The sequence below is a fragment of the Phalacrocorax carbo genome, chromosome 15 (genome assembly GCF_963921805.1).
Source record: "Phalacrocorax carbo chromosome 15, bPhaCar2.1, whole genome shotgun sequence".
Lineage (NCBI taxonomy): Eukaryota > Metazoa > Chordata > Aves > Suliformes > Phalacrocoracidae > Phalacrocorax > Phalacrocorax carbo.
In genome coordinates, this window is record NC_087527.1 from 15344095 (window position 1) to 15362324 (window position 18230).

At 43.0% G+C, this 18230-nt stretch overlaps 1 protein-coding gene across 3 annotated transcripts in view; it reads right to left on the minus strand.

The window, feature by feature from the left end:
• The window catches only part of ZDHHC8 (zinc finger DHHC-type palmitoyltransferase 8), a 116855-nt gene that overhangs the window by 22350 nt on the left and 76275 nt on the right, over nucleotides 1–18230 (minus strand). For all 3 annotated transcript variants that reach the window (XM_064466537.1, XM_064466536.1, XM_064466535.1), the window contains exon 2: nucleotides 3719–3840. In XM_064466537.1, coding sequence (XP_064322607.1) covers nucleotides 3719–3840 — 122 coding nt within the window. The remainder of the gene's footprint in view (nucleotides 1–3718; nucleotides 3841–18230) is intronic.

Here is an 18230-nt window from a genome sequence, read left to right on the forward strand (position 1 = left end):
CCAGGGAGTCTGATGCCACAGTGAGATCTACCATTCTGAAACAATTTGTGTGCCCTTGGAAAGTCCTTGCATCAGTGCTTACTTCTTTATAGCATACCCAGTGCCCACCTCTTCGTAGCATACCCAGAACGCTCTTGCTTTGGTAATGGCACATAACTGGGAAAATCTCACCCCTCTCAAAGGCAGCGTGGTCTACTGATCTGACCACAGGACTAGGAGTCAGGAAGTCCTGTACTCCAATTTTCTCACTCTGTGGCCTTGAGCTAGTCATTTAGCCTCTCTTTGCCATTAGTAAGATGAGGATGACAGTATCGCAATCATCTTATTAGGGACAAAGCGAGGGCAGATGGTTTATCATCTCAGCTAAGCGCTGCCCTGTTTAAGAAAAGAGGCCATTTAAAAATGAATGCACAAAATAAAAGCCAGTCTATAACAGACAAATACATATCGGGAAGAAAAGGAAAAAAATGAGGATGTTCATGAAAGTTCATCTTTTATTCTAGATCACCGTGATCTTTATTTGTTTCCTTTTGACAGAGAAAGTCTAAGATGTTCACATCTATTTAACACCTGGTTAAACATTATAGTGCAGCTGCCATTGGTTGAATGGCTCCAAATTAGGTGGAATTTGATAATATTGTCCCAGCAGGCCATCAGTCACTGTCATTTAGTTCTACATTAAATCTTCCCTAGATGTGTTACCATGATCCAATTTCCATTGACTTCAGAGGTAGTTTCTCCCTTCACTTAAATGAGCTTGGGACCTGGCTCAGCTACCGTATTTACCTGGCAAGGGTATCCTCTGGATTAGCGTTTCTGCGTGGAAGCAGGGTGCTCTTCTGGCACCATTCTCTGTAATTTTCCTTTATAACTAGCCAGTGGGACTCTTAGCGAGAGCTAGACTCTAAATCCCTTAGGTGCTTCTATAAACACAACCTGTAGGTTCTTCAATACTATTATAAAAAAAGCCCATGCTGTAAAATACATGTGGGCATATGAAAACAAGACACCAGAACAGTTAAACCATTTAAGCTCTTGTAAAAAACCTGACTATGCAGACAAAAAGTGCACATTCTATCATGCATATAAACACATTAGTCTTGCAGAATTGACACACTCTTGACGAGTTGGTATAAAATAGATTCATATCAAAAATATTGGAAGCCAGTTTTTAGTTGGTATCTATAATTAGCCAGCAACGAACATTGCCAGTCTCATTCCAAACCATAAATCAGATTTGTCAGAGTAGCCCCAATTTCAGTGACTTAATACTTCCTTTCCTCCTCATTCATTTTGGTGTATTACTGGCAATTCACTTGCCCAGAGCCAATCCTGATTCATACCAGAAGCATTCCGAGAGCCAACAAATTAAAAAATTATTCAAAAATGAGTAATGAATCTCATGATTCAGGCCCCCTTCAGCAACGCAAGAGTGAGCTGGGTTTACTTCCCCCCATAGACCAAGTTCTACCTGCCAGAGAACCTGTAAGCTCATACAATATAGCTAGAAATGTGTTTATTTCCAGCTTTCAGTGATCTGAGGAGAAGAATACATTGGCAGAGGAATGTATCTTACTACACAGATTCTCATACTCTGATCCACTGACACACAGCAACCAAGTCTCATGTTTTTATGTCATATCTTATGATTTTTGGTGGCTTCCGCAAAGGAATCATGTGATTTCATCAGAATCTCAGCTTCTGCATTGCTTATTTGTTGTTTTGGTTTTGAATTAAATTTGTAACTATCAGAAATGTACTAAGAAGCTTGAAAACCAAGAAGAATAAACCTAATTTCATTAACAGAAAGCAAACAGGAATATTGTATATTCATTTTAAACCACACCTACAATTTTTTAACTCCTTGCGCTGGCAGCTCTGCGGGCAGTGTGGGGTGGTGATAGCTTTTTTCACATGCACACTTGTGATCTGAAATAACATCTGCTCTTCTTTCCTCCCAGCACTTGTATTTATAGTCTTTTCCATCTTTTCCTTTCCGTATCAGTTTGCTTCCTTCACACATCTAAACTCCTACCCCATCACTTTCTTCCAGGATGACTTCCATCCCTTTTCTCAGCCTTTCCCCACTCCCCTTGCTCCCAGCCTCATTGAGACCAAGCACACGCACAGCACAGAGGTATAAGGCCAAAGACACAAATGAAGAGAAAGAGACAGAAGAAAGGCGAGCTGTAGGAAACTCCTCCTCTTCCTGCTTTGCTCCTGACTCCCTTGTGTTACAGAGGCAGGAAGGGAGGGAAGGTGATGAGAAAGTTTCAACATTTCTATTTGACCTCCCTGTGTGTTTTTCCTTTAAATGCAAAGTCCAAAATAAAGAACTTGTTTCCAAAAGGAAGTCAGAGAAGTGCAAAAGAAAGTATGAATTTACAATACACTCAGTACTGATGGCTCACAGGGCGTGGTGAGTGCCCGGCTGCAGGCTCCGCTCTGAGGGAACTACATTGCACAAAGATATTAGATTCCCAGAATGAGATTTTTAAAACTGAAGAACTTATTCCAGCCCTCCTCCTACTGAAGGCAAAGAGCATGGATGCCTTTGATAACCTCATACCTAAAGCATGTTTAACCACTGTGATCTCTCCTGAGATGGAGGAACCAAAAAGTCCAGGATACTCTTCAAAAGCTCTAAGTGAAAATCTCTTTTGAAAACCTCACTAGCTCCTATTTGAACCTTCAAGCACCTAAACACTGCATCACTTAATCTTGCACAAATGACTGAATCTTGCCTTTGCCTTTACACACAATTATTTCCTTAACTGTAGTGCTGCAACACTTAATCGGGGGTTCAAAAGCTTCAGCTGAGAGGAATGGCAGGCAGATGCTCATTATTAGACCCTGCTACCTGGAGAAACCTGGCACTTGCTATTCAGGGAAGCCAGCAGGACTGGTACCTTGTTCTTGCCAGGTAGCAATTAAAAATAGATATTGAATTCAGTGAATAGAGGTGAGAAAGCACAGCTTGCAGAGAGCACAGAGCCACTGTTTTAGCAATAATGCCTAGAGCAGTTTCTGCTGCAAACTGCATGTGAATAATTATTGGAAGACGGATAAAATGAGGTGATAATTCACTCATTAGGATGTGTTAAAAGAGATAGCTGCTCTGTGGTTCCCATTACAAAAGCTGAACGATCTTTATCCTATTTAATCAGCTATGAATCAGTACTAATTTAAGCAGGCATATCATTCTAAATGTATACATTTTTAGACACTCTAAAGCAAGTCTTAATCATAATCGTTTTTAGCTTTTGCATTTGTTTGCATTTGGTTTAAGGCTTTTTGGGAGGTCAGCTTTGATGAAGCTGTTTCAGAAAGTTTAGTCTCTCCCCTCCACCATGCTTTGCTACCTATTGTGAAGACAGTGACTTAAATCCAGTGTGCCAGCATGACACAGGGGATGGCAGTCGCAATCACATCAGTCAGGAGAGCTGCTCAAGGAGAACCATCCTGCACAACCCTGTGCCCTCGACTGCCAGTCTGAGCAAGTGCAAGGACAACTGACACCTCCTAACTCAGAAGAGAGATGGAGGGGATCCAGCATTTCACTACTATCCCACCTCTACTGCCAGCTGAGTATAATAAGGTCTACAAGAAAGAATACCAGAAAAAACGGGATTAGTCAGCAAACAGTGTATTTGGATATCCAACACCTCCTTTGGCTTGGGTTTTCAAATCCCCCCCCAACAGTCCCATTCCCTGTTACCTCGTGGGAAAACTCCTGGGTCCATGAAAGTTGCCATGCTGAAGTTTGCCAGTACAAACAAGAACACGAGCCCATTGTACACTGGGATGGCTGGGGAGATGGCTTTCGTCAACCAGGGGCACCTGTGGAGAAGAAGAATTATAGGTAAGGGCTCTTTTGGCTGTAACACGTAGTTTCTTCCCATTCAGCATCATCACATAGAGTAGTCTCGTCCCCTCCCCGCTAGCCATGCAGTAAGGCTGAATTTGCAACTTAACCACAGGAATTTCCACAGAGCCAGTTTCAGTGATGTAAAGTATGCTGCAGACTGCTTTGTTCCATAGCACAGAAAGCATCAATTGTTCACATGGCTCATAGGGCTTTGCAACCCTATTGCCTTATTTGCAACCTGGCATTTTGCTTCTCTATGTAAAACCTTCATCCCATTGTTGCATTTCTGTTTGCCTTCTGTATAGCCTCATCGCAGTCCGTGTTACTTTCAATTTTCACTGGTGTAAAGCAGAGTAGGGTTCTTAAACCACTGCACGGCAGGTACAAAAAGAAGCATACTCACTTCTCACAATGCCTCCAAGTGGTTTTCTACTCCAAATAACACTCAGCACCAACACTACAAAACCTCTCCTTGGGGGAAAATTTAGTCTGAGCATGGGCTCTGCAGGTGTCAGCAGAATGTAAGAATGCACTATTGAAAAGAAAGTGGATGGCACCTGCCACACGAGCGCTTTCCAGAAACACCAGAAAGACTTGCTGCCTATCTGGCAAACCTAACTGAGGGGAACTGAAGATAAAGGGTAAAGGAGAAAAAGTAGGAGACTTTGAAAAGAGGATGGAGAAAGGCCTGTCAGTTATAGGAAAATCGTTCTAGCTGCAAATAAGAACACTTCCTACCAGGAGAGAAGGGCAGGACCCAGGCATATATCAGCCTGTCTTACAGGCATCTTTACCCAATAAAAAGCAGTGTTTATTCACTCAGCCATTTCTAACCTCCCTAAAGCTTGTCTCTAAACACTAGGCCAAATTTGCTTCTCTGTTCTGCATAAAGAGGTTTGGTGTTATAGGATTTCTGAGGGGAAAAATCTGATCAATCTCATGAACCTTGCAAATACCAATAGGGAAAACCGTGGGACAAAGAATCTCTTTGAAAAAAGTAAGACCCCTGAGTGGCTTCTTAGATTTCCACCTGCCTTGACAGCCAGGGACCCTCCAAAGCTGCTGAGCAGACAGCCATTCAGCAGCAATACTTCACCACCATTACCATAAATCATACATCTGCCCACATGTTCTGGATTGTAGTTTGCCTGAATTACATCTACAGTTGAATCTGATTGTCTGCCAGGCTGAAGCCTGTGGAGAGAAAGAAAAAACAACAACCAACCGGCCTTCTCTCAGATCTAATTCACAGTAGTTTTGCTACCAATATGCTGTTTTGAACAGTTGAGAATGGTGTTATTGACCTTGAAGAGACACAGTTAAACACGGCTTTTGTGGCCAGCATTAGAAGGGCACCACATTTTCTCCTCCAATTTCTTTGTGAGCAAGAAGGAAGAGATTGATTTGTGTTCCTCTCCTCTTCGCAGCCAGGCTTTTAACATTGCAGTGCTGAAAACTGCTTTTAAAAGCACCTTTCCTTGTGTGTGCTTCAATCAGCCTGGCCTGGAGTGAGTAAAAGATGGACAAATCCTACCCAGGGTGAATGAACTGTAAAGCCAAAAACAAGGTACATCTGTGGCTGGGGCCAAACCCCCAGCCTGAGGGGGGAGAAGGGAAAAATAAATCTTATCCCTTGAGTAAGGATGCTTTGCTACAGCCCACAGAGGGGGAGCAGAAGCACAGGGTTTCTCCTGAGACGGGTCTTAAGCAGGGAAAGGCCCAGGAAATTAACACCTAATAAGAGAATGGGAAAGGGCTGAGAGCTCAGTGGAGAAGAGCTGAATTTCCTTCTGTTTTTCTCGCATTCAGGATCTCATCCAGGTGGTTGGGGAGCTTGGGGAAAGGAGCTTGGGGAAAGGAGCAGGTCTGGTAGAAGAGACAGCTGATGGAGATGAACTAGCTCAGACAGACCCAGCTGAAGACACCTTGACTCCATGAGGTACCCTAAGACCCCTACATTCCCCAAGAGGTGGAATTTCAACATGCAGCAAGGTCATACTGACTTGCTGCCATGCTCAGTTTCCCTCAAAGCAGCTGCTGATAACTGAAAACCAAGGCAAGGCAGAAGTTTCTCGCTTGCCATGAAATGTGCCACGGTGACCTTGCCAAGCAAGAAACAACAGTTTCTGCCAGGTCCTTTGGAGGAAAGCAAAACAAATCCTGAAATAAGCAGTTATAGAATGAATTCTACCCAGGGAAGAATTCTTCCCCCTAAATTATAGTAAAATTAGATTTGGCAATGGGCGTGACTGACTTGATTTCTTCCCATGAATTAACTGCCTATGGAGAAAGATTATGAAGTTACCCATTGCTTGTCAAGCATGGAGGAGAGACTTTCTTGGCAGTAGAGTCGAGAAGCTGGCAAACCAAGGGATATGAAACTCTTTCTTGCAGATAACTAGTTACTCCAAACAAGATTATAATGAGAGAGACTGTCTCAGATGATGAACGTAAGCATTTGTTAATGTTCTCACTTGTGATTTACTTTGTCATGTTCCCAACAAATACATCAAAATACTAGGAAAACCTTTAGCCATAAGCTGAACTAAACAGCTCATTTAATGGGTAAATAGTGTATCTGAAAATACTTCACGGAAGTTGAAATAAAGGATAGAGTGAGTCATTGTACATATTAGCCAGAAGGTCTGTTCACAATCCTTCTGTTTTTTCTTCCCAGAATCTTTATGCAGCATCACAGATTATATAAAATTAGATGGGACAAAAGGGGCCTCATTTGTAAACTAGACTGAATGATAAAAACAGATGTGGACATCAAGTCCTGGCTCGTAACTGTAAAAAGATCTGAAAAAGAAAATAAAATTGCTACTAGGATTCCCAAAAAAAGATACATCTTCCCTGTCTCTCTCCCCTGAAGCACGCTTAGTTTAGGCAAAGTAACAGAAATTCTAATCCGAGTCTGGTAGGTTGTTTTATCACTAATCCATCATGCAAAATTCTGGCTTCTGACTCTCTGCATGCTCTGCCTAGAGAAGGAAGCTGCAGAGATGTTTGAGCAGGACCTGTAGTGAGTTTCTTTTTTCTTTGTGCATACCCTCCAGGATATCGGCTTCCAGCAGCAATAACACCAGTCTATGGGACAAATCTAGCTGAACTTCTCAGTTGCTTTTTCTCACAGAAGCTGTTATGAATTTAGATAAACAGCACATTGATTCAAAGCTTTCTTTGGCTAGGGAACGCAACATTTCAAGAGGCTACAGTCTTTGTGTCTTCAACTCACCTCACAGGGGAATTATATAGCCTGAAGCTTACCACAATTTTATAGGGCCATATAAATTAAGTAGAGCCAAGAGCAGTGTATAGTCCCCTAATGGAGCACCAACACCAGACTTTTCAGAAAGAAAAACTAAACTCCATGATTTCTGACATGCACTGACATCTAGGAGCAAAACCACCAAGTTCTAACCCAGAGCTTTCCTATTACAGCTTAATTATTGTCAAAGAAAGCTGCACCCTTTGTATTTGCAGGAGCACCTGCAGAATCATGGTCATTGCAGAGGTCAAAGGCAATATCCTGGACCACCAAAAAGTTAAGTGATGGAACACAGCACCACATGTCCTGTGACTTGCTTTTTGCATAAGCAGCTAGATATGCTTCACCTGGCACATCTACAGCTGAGAAGGCTCTCTGCTCCCCATGACCATTATACCTCACTGCACAATCAATGTTTAAGTTCAAGGTAGGTGACAATAAATGGACGATGGGTGCTCTGTTCCAAGTTAGTTTGGATCCCTCACTTGAACCAGGAGACCTGAAGGATGATATTCTACTGCTGTGGGTACCAGCCATGCTACAACAAGAACTGCTCAGGAGAGAAGCCTTCATTGGTTTTGTTTACTGCAGAAAATAAGAGCCAGCACACGCCACTGTGGCATACTAGAGATAATTATGGATCTCAAATTCTTTGAACAAAGCACACAATTACACAGGCAGCATTTTCCTCATAATTATACATCTCTGACATAGCGTGATTCTGTTCATAACTCAGAACAGAGTAATGCAGGGTGACAGATTTAATCTCATTTATCCTATTTGCTCTTGAAACCCTATCCTAATAAAATGGAAAGTTAAAAAGATTAACAAATAGGATCACACAACTTGCTAGGTGTCAGATAGACTTATGCATCATCAGCTGCCTTCCTCTGCTAAGTTAAACAACAAATAATCCTTTCTGCTTTTTTGCTTGGTGCTTTGTAGCAAGGTGTGTTTGTGTCTTATAATTATAGTTCACCTATAATTAAGTGATTGAACAGAATGGTTTTCTTGAATCCTGTTGTAAGTTAAGATTTGGTGTTTTTTATTAAAACTGTACACATGCTTAGAGAGGCCATAGAGGATGGAGCCTGGGAATTCAAGAACCAGGTTTCAGTCTTGGCTCTGATGTTGGCTTGCAGAGTGACTGAAAGCCACCTGCCTCTCCCCTCTGCCCCTGTTAGGCCTTTTGCAAATGAGACAGGAACTACTGACAGACCACCTCCCACAGTGCAGGACAGAGAAGGGATCACCTTGAATTTTGCAGATCTCAAAGCGTCTCTGTTAGGGCCAGGCTGGCGGCCTTGGTGTTTGCTTCCCTGGAGCCCAGCACCAGGCACCAACCTCCCCCTCGTGAACTGGGCAGGGGTGAGGCACACCGCTCCTGCTGACAGGCTGTTGTGTCAGGATGTGTCTGTGATTTATGTAATAAACAAGACCAGTCGTTCATTTTACACAAGCATATGTGCACGTAGGCTCCCTCAGGGTGCTGGCTGCCAGGAGGCCAGAGATGAGGAACAGAACATGGGGCAGGAGGCTACAACCCTTCTTTTTCTAACAGACTGTGAGATCTGCTTGTGTAGCGCACAGAGAAGATGTGGGAACTTCAAGAGTACAGACAGGCACCCAAACATTGGATGTGTACCCACACCTAACAAGCAGACCCTGGGGGTTGTCTATTTGGCTGCTCAGCTGCACGTAATATTTGATCTGGGTCTACTACACATCCTTCCCTTTGGTCTAAAACAGAAGGCTGATACGCAACAAAACAATTTATTTCTCCACAAATCACAAGGCATGGATTTATAACACAGAAAAGAAAGCACCTCTTAACTTGAATCAACTTCTTCCACCATTCGAGTGGTAAAACAATAGTATAAAATAGCCGCCGATTCAGCATACGCAAGTAGAAGCAGCTCAGTGAAGTAGGGACTAATTAGATAAGAGGGGTCAACAAGCAAACATAATTTGCCTAAGCACTGGCACTAATTTCACTGAAAACTTTCAAACTGTGTCCATAAGTCTGTAGCAGCCTGTTCTGGTTTGATTCCTCTCCAAGAGTTCCTAGCCAAACCCTGACTGTTAAGAAGATGGTCCAATTTGTGTACTGTAAAATCCATGGGAACAATTTCTAATCATCAGTAGATCTGACCAAAGATTTAACATTTCTAACAGTACCCTGATATCCAGCAACCCTGGGAGCTGGACCCAGAGTCCTGGGCTGCCTGAAAGTTGCCCCACCCTGAGAGGCACAACAGTCTGGATGGCTGAGATGAGACAGGTAACACAGGGGTGAAAGTCCTCCTAATCCAGCACTGTACCAGCTGGACCATGAACAAAAGGGCTACCAACTGACTGATTCTGAACACCCATATTTTAGAAGAATTTGGAATTAGATGTAAACATTGCACCTTAAAGCCCATTCCATCAGTGTGTATGTAGGACAGAGAAGGTGCAAGACAGCACCCTGAAGGCTGTACACAGGCCAGTCTGCACCACGGAGCTGAGAAGGGCAGAGCGCTCTTGGTATTTAGCAGTGAAAATCTAACACACTTCTCACATATCCCAGTCTCGGCGAGATTTTTCCATTTATATGCTCTTTCCTACTCTGAAATCACAGAAAAGTACCTTTCTGGAATAGTAACAGAAGGAAAAAACGCTCATTTTCCATTTTTTATCACTACCAAAGATAACTTGGAGATTACTGTACATCTAAAAATATTTTCCAAGGTGCTAAGACATCTGCAGTTTTAACAAGGCGTTGCTGGAAACAGAAGAGAATGCATGAGTGTCATAACCAACGTGAAATAGAACGGCAGGTCTCGTGAAAATAGCAGGAGGTTCAGGATAGCCAGGTCCTTTGCTCAGCTCTGCCACATCAGATTTTGATAAATGAACTAATTTCTGCACCATATCTTATTCATTGCAAGACTGCAGATAATATATTGTTGCCATAGCACTACACCCTCACTGTGAGTACAGCAGTTGTACTGATAGAAAGTGATATCAAAGTAAAGGATAACAACTCTGAATGTTACATAAAAATGGGAAAAGGAGAAGTAAATACTGGAGAATTTACTATTGGAAACAGAAACTGGTGAGAGCTGAGTGCCACATGGAGCAGCTCACGCTGGTGATAAGTGGGAGATACCAACACACCTACCCTGGGTTTCCAGGTGCAGTTATCTATCACAAGAGGCAAAAAATCCCCCCAAAACCCACCACCAAACCCCCCAAGAATTTCATGAGCCTCTTCCTAATTGAAATATAGCTGAACACTAGAGACAGATGTTCAAATCCATCACCTGCTTAACTGTTTAATTATTCACAAGAAATGAGCTGGGCTGAAATTCACTCAGGTTTAACAAGAGCTGATGGGGTTTCAGTGAACTTTCCATTACACCCTGGACTCTGTCCAAAGGCTAGTGGTTCATGTCTGGCAATGTACAGATCAGAGGAGCTAAATCAATTAAAAAATCAACTTGAGATATAATGTTCCTTGGTGAAAAGTCTTATCTGGGCTATACATGACCCCCAAGGTAAAATACACTCTACCCTTTTCATAAAGCTCCTTGAAAGTTCTGGAGCATGTTCCCTTCCTCCTTTTTTAAACAGTCTCCAAGACTGAGACACTATTGTCATGTGAACTGCTCTGGCAGAGATATAGAGGAGGAATAAGAATACCATCAACCAATTCTGAGTGAGGCAACCACAGGGGTAAACTTATCCATCATCATGCTCATGGTCAGAAGCCCTCCAGCCATCCCAGACCCACTGCACAGGCACAGATTGACCCTGCAGCCAAAGGGCAGGACACACTCTTATGAGCTACACACATGGGGTGACTTTACGTTGTGTGCCCAGCGAGCAGACAGACCTCAATTGTGCTGGACTCATCACACATGCTTTGCAGAGATGCTGTCTGCATGCTCAGTAGCTGCAGGGAGCCCAGCAACCTGGTACAGCCCCCATGAAAGTAGCAAAGATGTAGGTTACTGCCAGGAGCTGCGTTCAGTTGCCTACAGCAGCAGGGCTTGTGCCGGCAGGGGCTGGGCTCATTTGCAAATACAGATCAGAACAGCAAAATCCTTCTCTACACAGTGCTTCGAGATTTGTATTGTCCTGCAGTGAATTAAGGACCTACACAGAGCTGGTTAGCACTTACTGACTGACATATATGAAAGCCCAGGGCAGAGTTTTTGTTTTGATGTACTTGTAGAGGAACATGCTATAATAGCGTAGCATTGCTTGAAATGCCCAGCTTTTTATTTGCACCTCAAACTGAAGGCATCCATTGCACACTGATTTTAGGGTATATATTCGCTGGATTTCAGAGTATGCAATAACATGCTTATATTAGGATAATGCTCTTATCAGAGTGAGACAGTAGGTCTTCATGGCACTTCAAGTGTCTAACGGGCCACAAGCAGAGTCACCCTGAGCAGCAGTAAACCCTCTGGTGCCTCAAAGGAAGGAGCCAATTGCCAATGCATGGGCAAATCTGAGCGGACTCTGAGCACAGGTTACTGAGAGAGCGCACAGATCAGAGACAAACCCCCTTATGTGAAGCTCCTGGGTTTGCTTTCTCAGCCCTGGACTTTGCAAAGCCTAAAATGCCGCATAAGCTAGAAAAGGCAAGGACAATTGTAATTCAGGGCTTCTCAAACGTGCACCAACCTTTCATCAGTACCACGCTGAGCAGCTGGAACCAAACCCCACTTTTTTCAGCAGCTGATAGAGAGCTGAGAGTATGGGTGGTCTTTGGGTCACGACAGAAGACAAGGACAGTAAGGAGTCACTGCAAAATAACCATAGCAGGAGAGACACTAGTTGCCCTGTCACACTGGAAGTTTTAAATCCATTTGGTTAGAAAAAGAAGGAACTGCTGCCCAGTAACATTCCTTTGCAGTTCTGTCTGCATATGGCTGGCCACCAGCAGCTCCGTACTGCAACAGCTGAATGACTTCCAGCCCATTCCAAAATTCACATAAGGGAATTATCAAGCTCCAGAAACCTTGCTAAATGGGAAACCGGAGAATAACCTCCAAAAGATGCTGTATGAACCAATAACTCATAACACAGCCGAGTCCTCAATGCATGTGGCCGCACTGCCCTCAGTCTGTGCTCCCGTGTCCACCATTTCCAGCAATAATCACAGTCCAGCTGCCCAGCACCATGTGCAGGGAGGTCGAAGGGTACTTCGCAGTGCCTGAAAGGGACACACGTGCTACACAAGCTGAGTCTTTCTGAGCATTTTCGAAGACGCCATGTGGAATGCAAACTTGTGCTTCTAATTTGTAAACATCAGAATTATTAAATTAATGCCATATCTACTATAGCCATGCTAGAAAGAGACAGCCCCTCATCTGGAGTCACCAGAGTCCTACTTCCTTGAGTAACGAAGAACACAGTTTATTTGGATTTTATACTGCTAGTGACACTTGTGATCTTCTAGACCTCTCAGCAATCTGTGACCCAAGTTTTTGTTGGATAGATGGAATTGTACTTGCCAGATCCCATGCCACTCTGATGGAAAAAATGCACAGGATACTTGCTCCCTGCCCGACGGCTGTTTGCCAGTGTTCTCCCTGTTCTCATCCTTGCCAGTACAAGCACGAATCTACCATCAATGCAGAAAGGTGAGGTGGGCTGCTCCTATGGACTTGCTTTTTAAAGTAAGTTCAAATCTTCAGCAGCCTAATTCAGATGTGCTTGAGGTGATCCCAGCTATGGGCACAGAAGGATTTGTACAGACTTTACTCTCAGTATTCCCCAACCACATACTGGCAGAACATGCCTAGTACACATTTGGTGTTTGAATTCATGAGGTAGCGGTGTAGCGGAAGCAAGGTAGCTCATTATAAGTACGCTGTGATGAGAGAGAGAAACAGGTAAAAAAGTATTATGAGATAAGGAGGGGGAAGGTGACATCGGTGGAAAGATACAGTCTATATTACCCTTGTTGAAAAGTTAATTTTACTTTTTAGATATTCCTTTTCCACATAATCTTCAGTAGAAATAAATTGAATTTCACAAGATACCATCCCTTTACAGCTACTGGAGAAATTACTTTACTAAAAGACAGCATCTATTAGATTAAAGTATGTGCCACTTAAATTAACAATGAGCCAATATGCCTAAGAAACATTTGATATGAGCTCTGAACTTTGTGATCACATCCTCAGCAGATTAGCAGAGAATCAGGTAACACAATGTGCTTTCCAAGATGCAGGGAAAAAAGAAAAGCAGAGGACACCAGCAGAGACAGCCCAGGTGTCTGAGCTTAATCCTGGCCAGCATGGGTGTCAGGGTGCCCGTCATGGGTCTGCATCAGAAAGCAAGTTGCCTTGTTAAAACTTTGCATTGAAAAGAGCTGTAGGGGCTGCTTAGGGTAGTGGATACTAGTAGGGAATATCTTCTTTGAGGACCTTATCTAGCACATGTGCCACTTGCTCCATGGTCATGGCCTGAGCTGGAAGGACATGAAGGACCATCCAGCTGCAGGCAAGGTCTGACACTGCCGCCACAATGCAGGTGTTTGGGTAGGGCACGCACCCCGATACCCAGCCGGCTCTGACAAACCTGCCAGCTGCTCTTTGCAGTGCTGAGAGGCTTGTACAAAGGAGGGGAAGGAAAACCTTGTGAGGCTGGTAGTAGCAATTCAATTTCTTCCACAACTTCAGAGAGCTGTCCAGGAAATATACAACTAATTAAGACCAGAGGCTCTCGCAGACTTGTCTGGATCATGTATTGCCTTGAAATCTGGAAACAATACCTGTCTGTGGCCTGAATAACACACTTCGGAGCTGGTACTCAAGTTCTTTTATCTATGCAATACCTTGCTTATGCAGGGAAAGGAAGCCAGTCCTAACCTGAACTCTCTTGTTTGAAGATTTCTAGACACATTTGAAGCAAAATGCTGCAGTTATTGAAAGGTTTCCCTGTATGAACCAGAAAGATTAGGGATTTAATATTTTACAGAAGAGATGAACAAAACAAAGAGGTAGAGGTGCCTCTACTGCAAACAGATACAGAAGATAGTGTAGAAAGTGTAAAAATTCTCATATATCAGGTACTGGAGTGAATATATAATAATAAAACAAAAGCCTCTTTTAGAATCCCATCTTTAATTTCCCTCTGGAATATCTTCCCAAAGGGGCTTTATGGAAACCTGAACTGGGAGCATGACATTTATATACCTTATTCTCACTACACTGAAGAACGCTTGCATAGCTGGCATAAGAGGGCCTAAATATATAAAGATTTTAAGCAGGGGAGAAAAAAAATTACTTTAGCTGAGATTTAAGAAAAGAAAAATGCAAGAGACCTTTGTCTTTCAACCTATAAAGCAAACTTTGCATTTGGGAAGAACATGTCCCTACAGCCACCTGCTGTGGGACATTTTACCCCTTCCCAAGCCACCAGCTGGTACCAGCCACCTCTCATGACAGGACATCAGAGGAGAATCATCAGTGATTTAGTCTAGTTTGGAAACACCTTTAATGAACTGGACCAGACCAAACAACTATGGCCAAGGTAACAAAACAGACAGGACAGGTCATCCAACTCAGCGCCCTGCTATCGCAGACCCGTGTGTACCATCTCGCCTGGCCATGCACTGTGTGCTAAAACCAGGCAACATTTCATACACCAGGCCTTTTCTTTGCAGGATGGATGCCAGCAACAGCAGGGCAGAACTGGGGTCCTCCCAAACCAGTTCACAGCCTGTTTCTGCTGGAGGACAGGGACTGTTCCAGGGCACAAAGATGCAACTGAAAAATCCTCATTTCTTCCAGCAGAGGGTACTGGGACACACAAGCCAGAAAGAAAACGTGTAAGATTATATTGCAAGCAAGAGGTGTATGCAGTTCAAAAGAAAACCAAGGGTGCAACAGCAATAAGAAAACAAAATGACATTGCTTGGCCTGGCAGAAATGTTACAAAACTAAATGCATTCCTCCGTTTGCATTCAACAAAGGAAGAAACGCACCGAACTTTAGCTTGCTCTCATTATCTCCACCCTTCCTTAATACCATCATCATCTTCATTCCTCTTTCTGGTTTAGGGAAGGGACACCCCCAGGCAGCAGCAGGGTCAGAACAGCCTTTTTCTGAACACCCCTACTAGAAATCTGTCTTTTCTTTCCCTCTATGGAGCTATTCTCCTCTCCCTGAGTCTCCCAGAGATATCACTGAGTAACTTTCAGGCTGTTTCCTCTTTTCTCCCTCCCATTGTCCTGTTGCTAAATCAAATGACTGACCAGTAACACACATGTCCTCATGCAGCAGAGGAATGTGCTGCTATCACTGCTTTAATTTGAGCATGTGGCAACGCAAAGGCATTCTCAGGTGCCTCTGCGGGTCTTGCGGCCCACGGGCAGATCTGCAGACAGATGCCCCAGGCTCAGAGGCAAAGGGGGCATATGCAGTGGCTCTTTTTGAGATTCACGGCTCTTCCCATGCACTCTCTCAAAAGATATTAAAAAGATCACTGAGGTACAAGCACGGCCACAGTCTTCTCAAACTAGTAAGTGACTGTGACTCGCTGGCTTAGATTAAGTGTTTCCAATTTTAACAGCACAAACCAAGGCCAAGTCCCAAGCCCCCGCTGCCTGCACATCAACGACTGCAACGTCTCTGCTCGCCATCTAACAGGATTAGGGCAGGCTTCTGGGGGCAGCTTCTCCTGCAGGTAGTATCTTATTACAGGACCTATCAAAAACAAAAATGCTTTTGGGGAACAATAAAAACCTAAAACAATCCATAGTGATGGTCACATTAATAGTGATATGTTTTTATTTAAGTGATGAAACATAGCATCACCATCTTTGGTCTGAATGTTTCTGCCAGCCTGGACAAAATATAAAGGGTGTCTTCCAATATTTGTTTTGGTGCACAGGTTGACAGAAAACAAAATTACTTTGCTTAGAAAACATTCTAAGAGATTATAGCATCTTAATTACAGAGACAGGGAAAGAGGATTCAAGCTGGTATATAGGTTTGTTTCTTGCCAATTCCACTCTAAAGTGACACAAGGCAGGATCTCACTGGCAGCCACGATGGCAGGGGGAAGTGTCATTGCTTTACTTGCATACTATTAGCTCTACCCTAACCGCCACCATTTTACAGACAGAGGAGCGGCTTGCTCACACACTGCCATGGACGTAGGGTAGCTGTTCTGTCACATTCCCTACTAATACCTCAGTATTCACCAGAAGCCTATGGGTTGTGATTTTGGGGGGTGGTTTTTTTTGAACCACAAAGTCACCAGAAAAGGTACAATTATGCTCTGAGCCTGATGAACTAACCATCATCCAGCTCTGTGGCCATAACTTGATGAAACTTGTGCCCACTTCCAAGAACCAAAGTGAATATTCAGTTTAAGCATTACACTTTCCAGATTCCCAGCTGGGACCAGAATGAGAGGAGTCAAGCATCTTATGATCTAACCGGTGAGAAATTTCCAGGCCAAACTTTCAAGCAAGAGGTTTGGATACAGATGTGAACTGTGGGATGTTTTGTCTGTGGAGGACTACCATTGCTTCCAATAGCAATAGTTAGCATTAGTATGCATACTTTTTAAATACCCAGTTGCTCCTGAACTTCGCTGAAGTTCATGATTCATGCTTTTCCCCCCTTGATTTAATTTAAAGAGTAGGGACCATCGTTTTGTTTTTCAGAAAAATATGAACATTTACGTCTTGCTGAACAGCTGTCACAGTGTAATGAAAATAATTTACTGTTCAGTTTTTCTGAATGAACCCCTTATCCCTCCTGCCCTTCATCCCTTGAATATTTCCTGAAAGGCATATGCCACAAGCAAACTAGTTTTGGCTTATACTAGAAAACGTCTCAAACTCTGGGATACCTGACATAAGCAAAGCTTGCAAAGTTAGAACTGTGCTTTTGCCTCCTTTGACTAGGCGGGTGGGGGGATTTTAAAAAAATCAGAGTATCCCAGTCGCTACAGTCCTTTTCTGAAGCTGTTTTATAAACTTGTTACATAACACAAACAGCTCCAATCTTCCTGGTCTCATATGGCACTGCCAAAATTTTTGGTAGAGTTTGTTATTTTTTTTACATGACCACTGGAAAATCAAGCACAGAGCTACAATTCATATTTTGAAGAAACCTTCGAAGGAAACTCATAACTTTTCAAAATGTAGTACCCTGTACCTGACTCCAAAGGACAAGAACATGGTAAAAATGAACCATGTTCTGGGAAGCTAAATCCCTGAAGTTCCCTTTGGTGAATGTGAAAAGCAATTTCTTTTTCAGAGCCAAAAAAAGTCTCTTTTTCATTTCTTAATTCCAGGATGCACATCTGAATTCCTCAAAAAATATTTTTTCACTCACCCACTGGACTAAAAAAAGGCTCTTTTTTATTTACCTGAGAAAGTATAGTCAAGTAGTGAGAGTAAGTGACCACATCGAGGGTTATTTTTTTCACCAGTTTGCCTATATATTCCATGATTCAGCAAATCTTTTACTCTGGGAAAACCTCACCTTTAACACTAACTGCCCTCCTCAGCAGTGTTGGGAAGTTTTCCTTTTAAAAGAATTCAAAGACATGTCAATAAAAATTATTTAGAAAGTGTTATAGCCAGTCTCAAGAGAAGTGCACCAACTAGAGACAGAAACAGATTTACTGAAAGAATGGCTGAAATCAGAAATTATCAGCAACAGACTAGTAAATCCTTAAATCAAGAGATTTACACTGCTGCAGGTCAGGCATGGAGATGCAGACGTGGAGTGGGGCCCACCCTCTTCCTCATCTTCCATCACAGCAGCCCTCCTGAAACTTCTCACTTGCAAAGCTTATGCCTAATTTTCTGGCACGCTTACAGGTCTGTTTCCGTATATTACAGTTAGGAAAGAGCCTTTTACATTGTTTGGTCCTCGGGCATGAGTGGCACACTCATTTTATCAACTCTTCAACATTTGCTGTTCAACATGAAATATAGATACCAACAGGGTTTGGTTTTTTTTTTTTTTTCAATACCAGATCATCAAGTAATTGACAATTCAACAAATCAGCTTTTCATGGTGCTTTGCTTTGATTTTTTGTAATTAAACAAGAGACTGTCTGGAT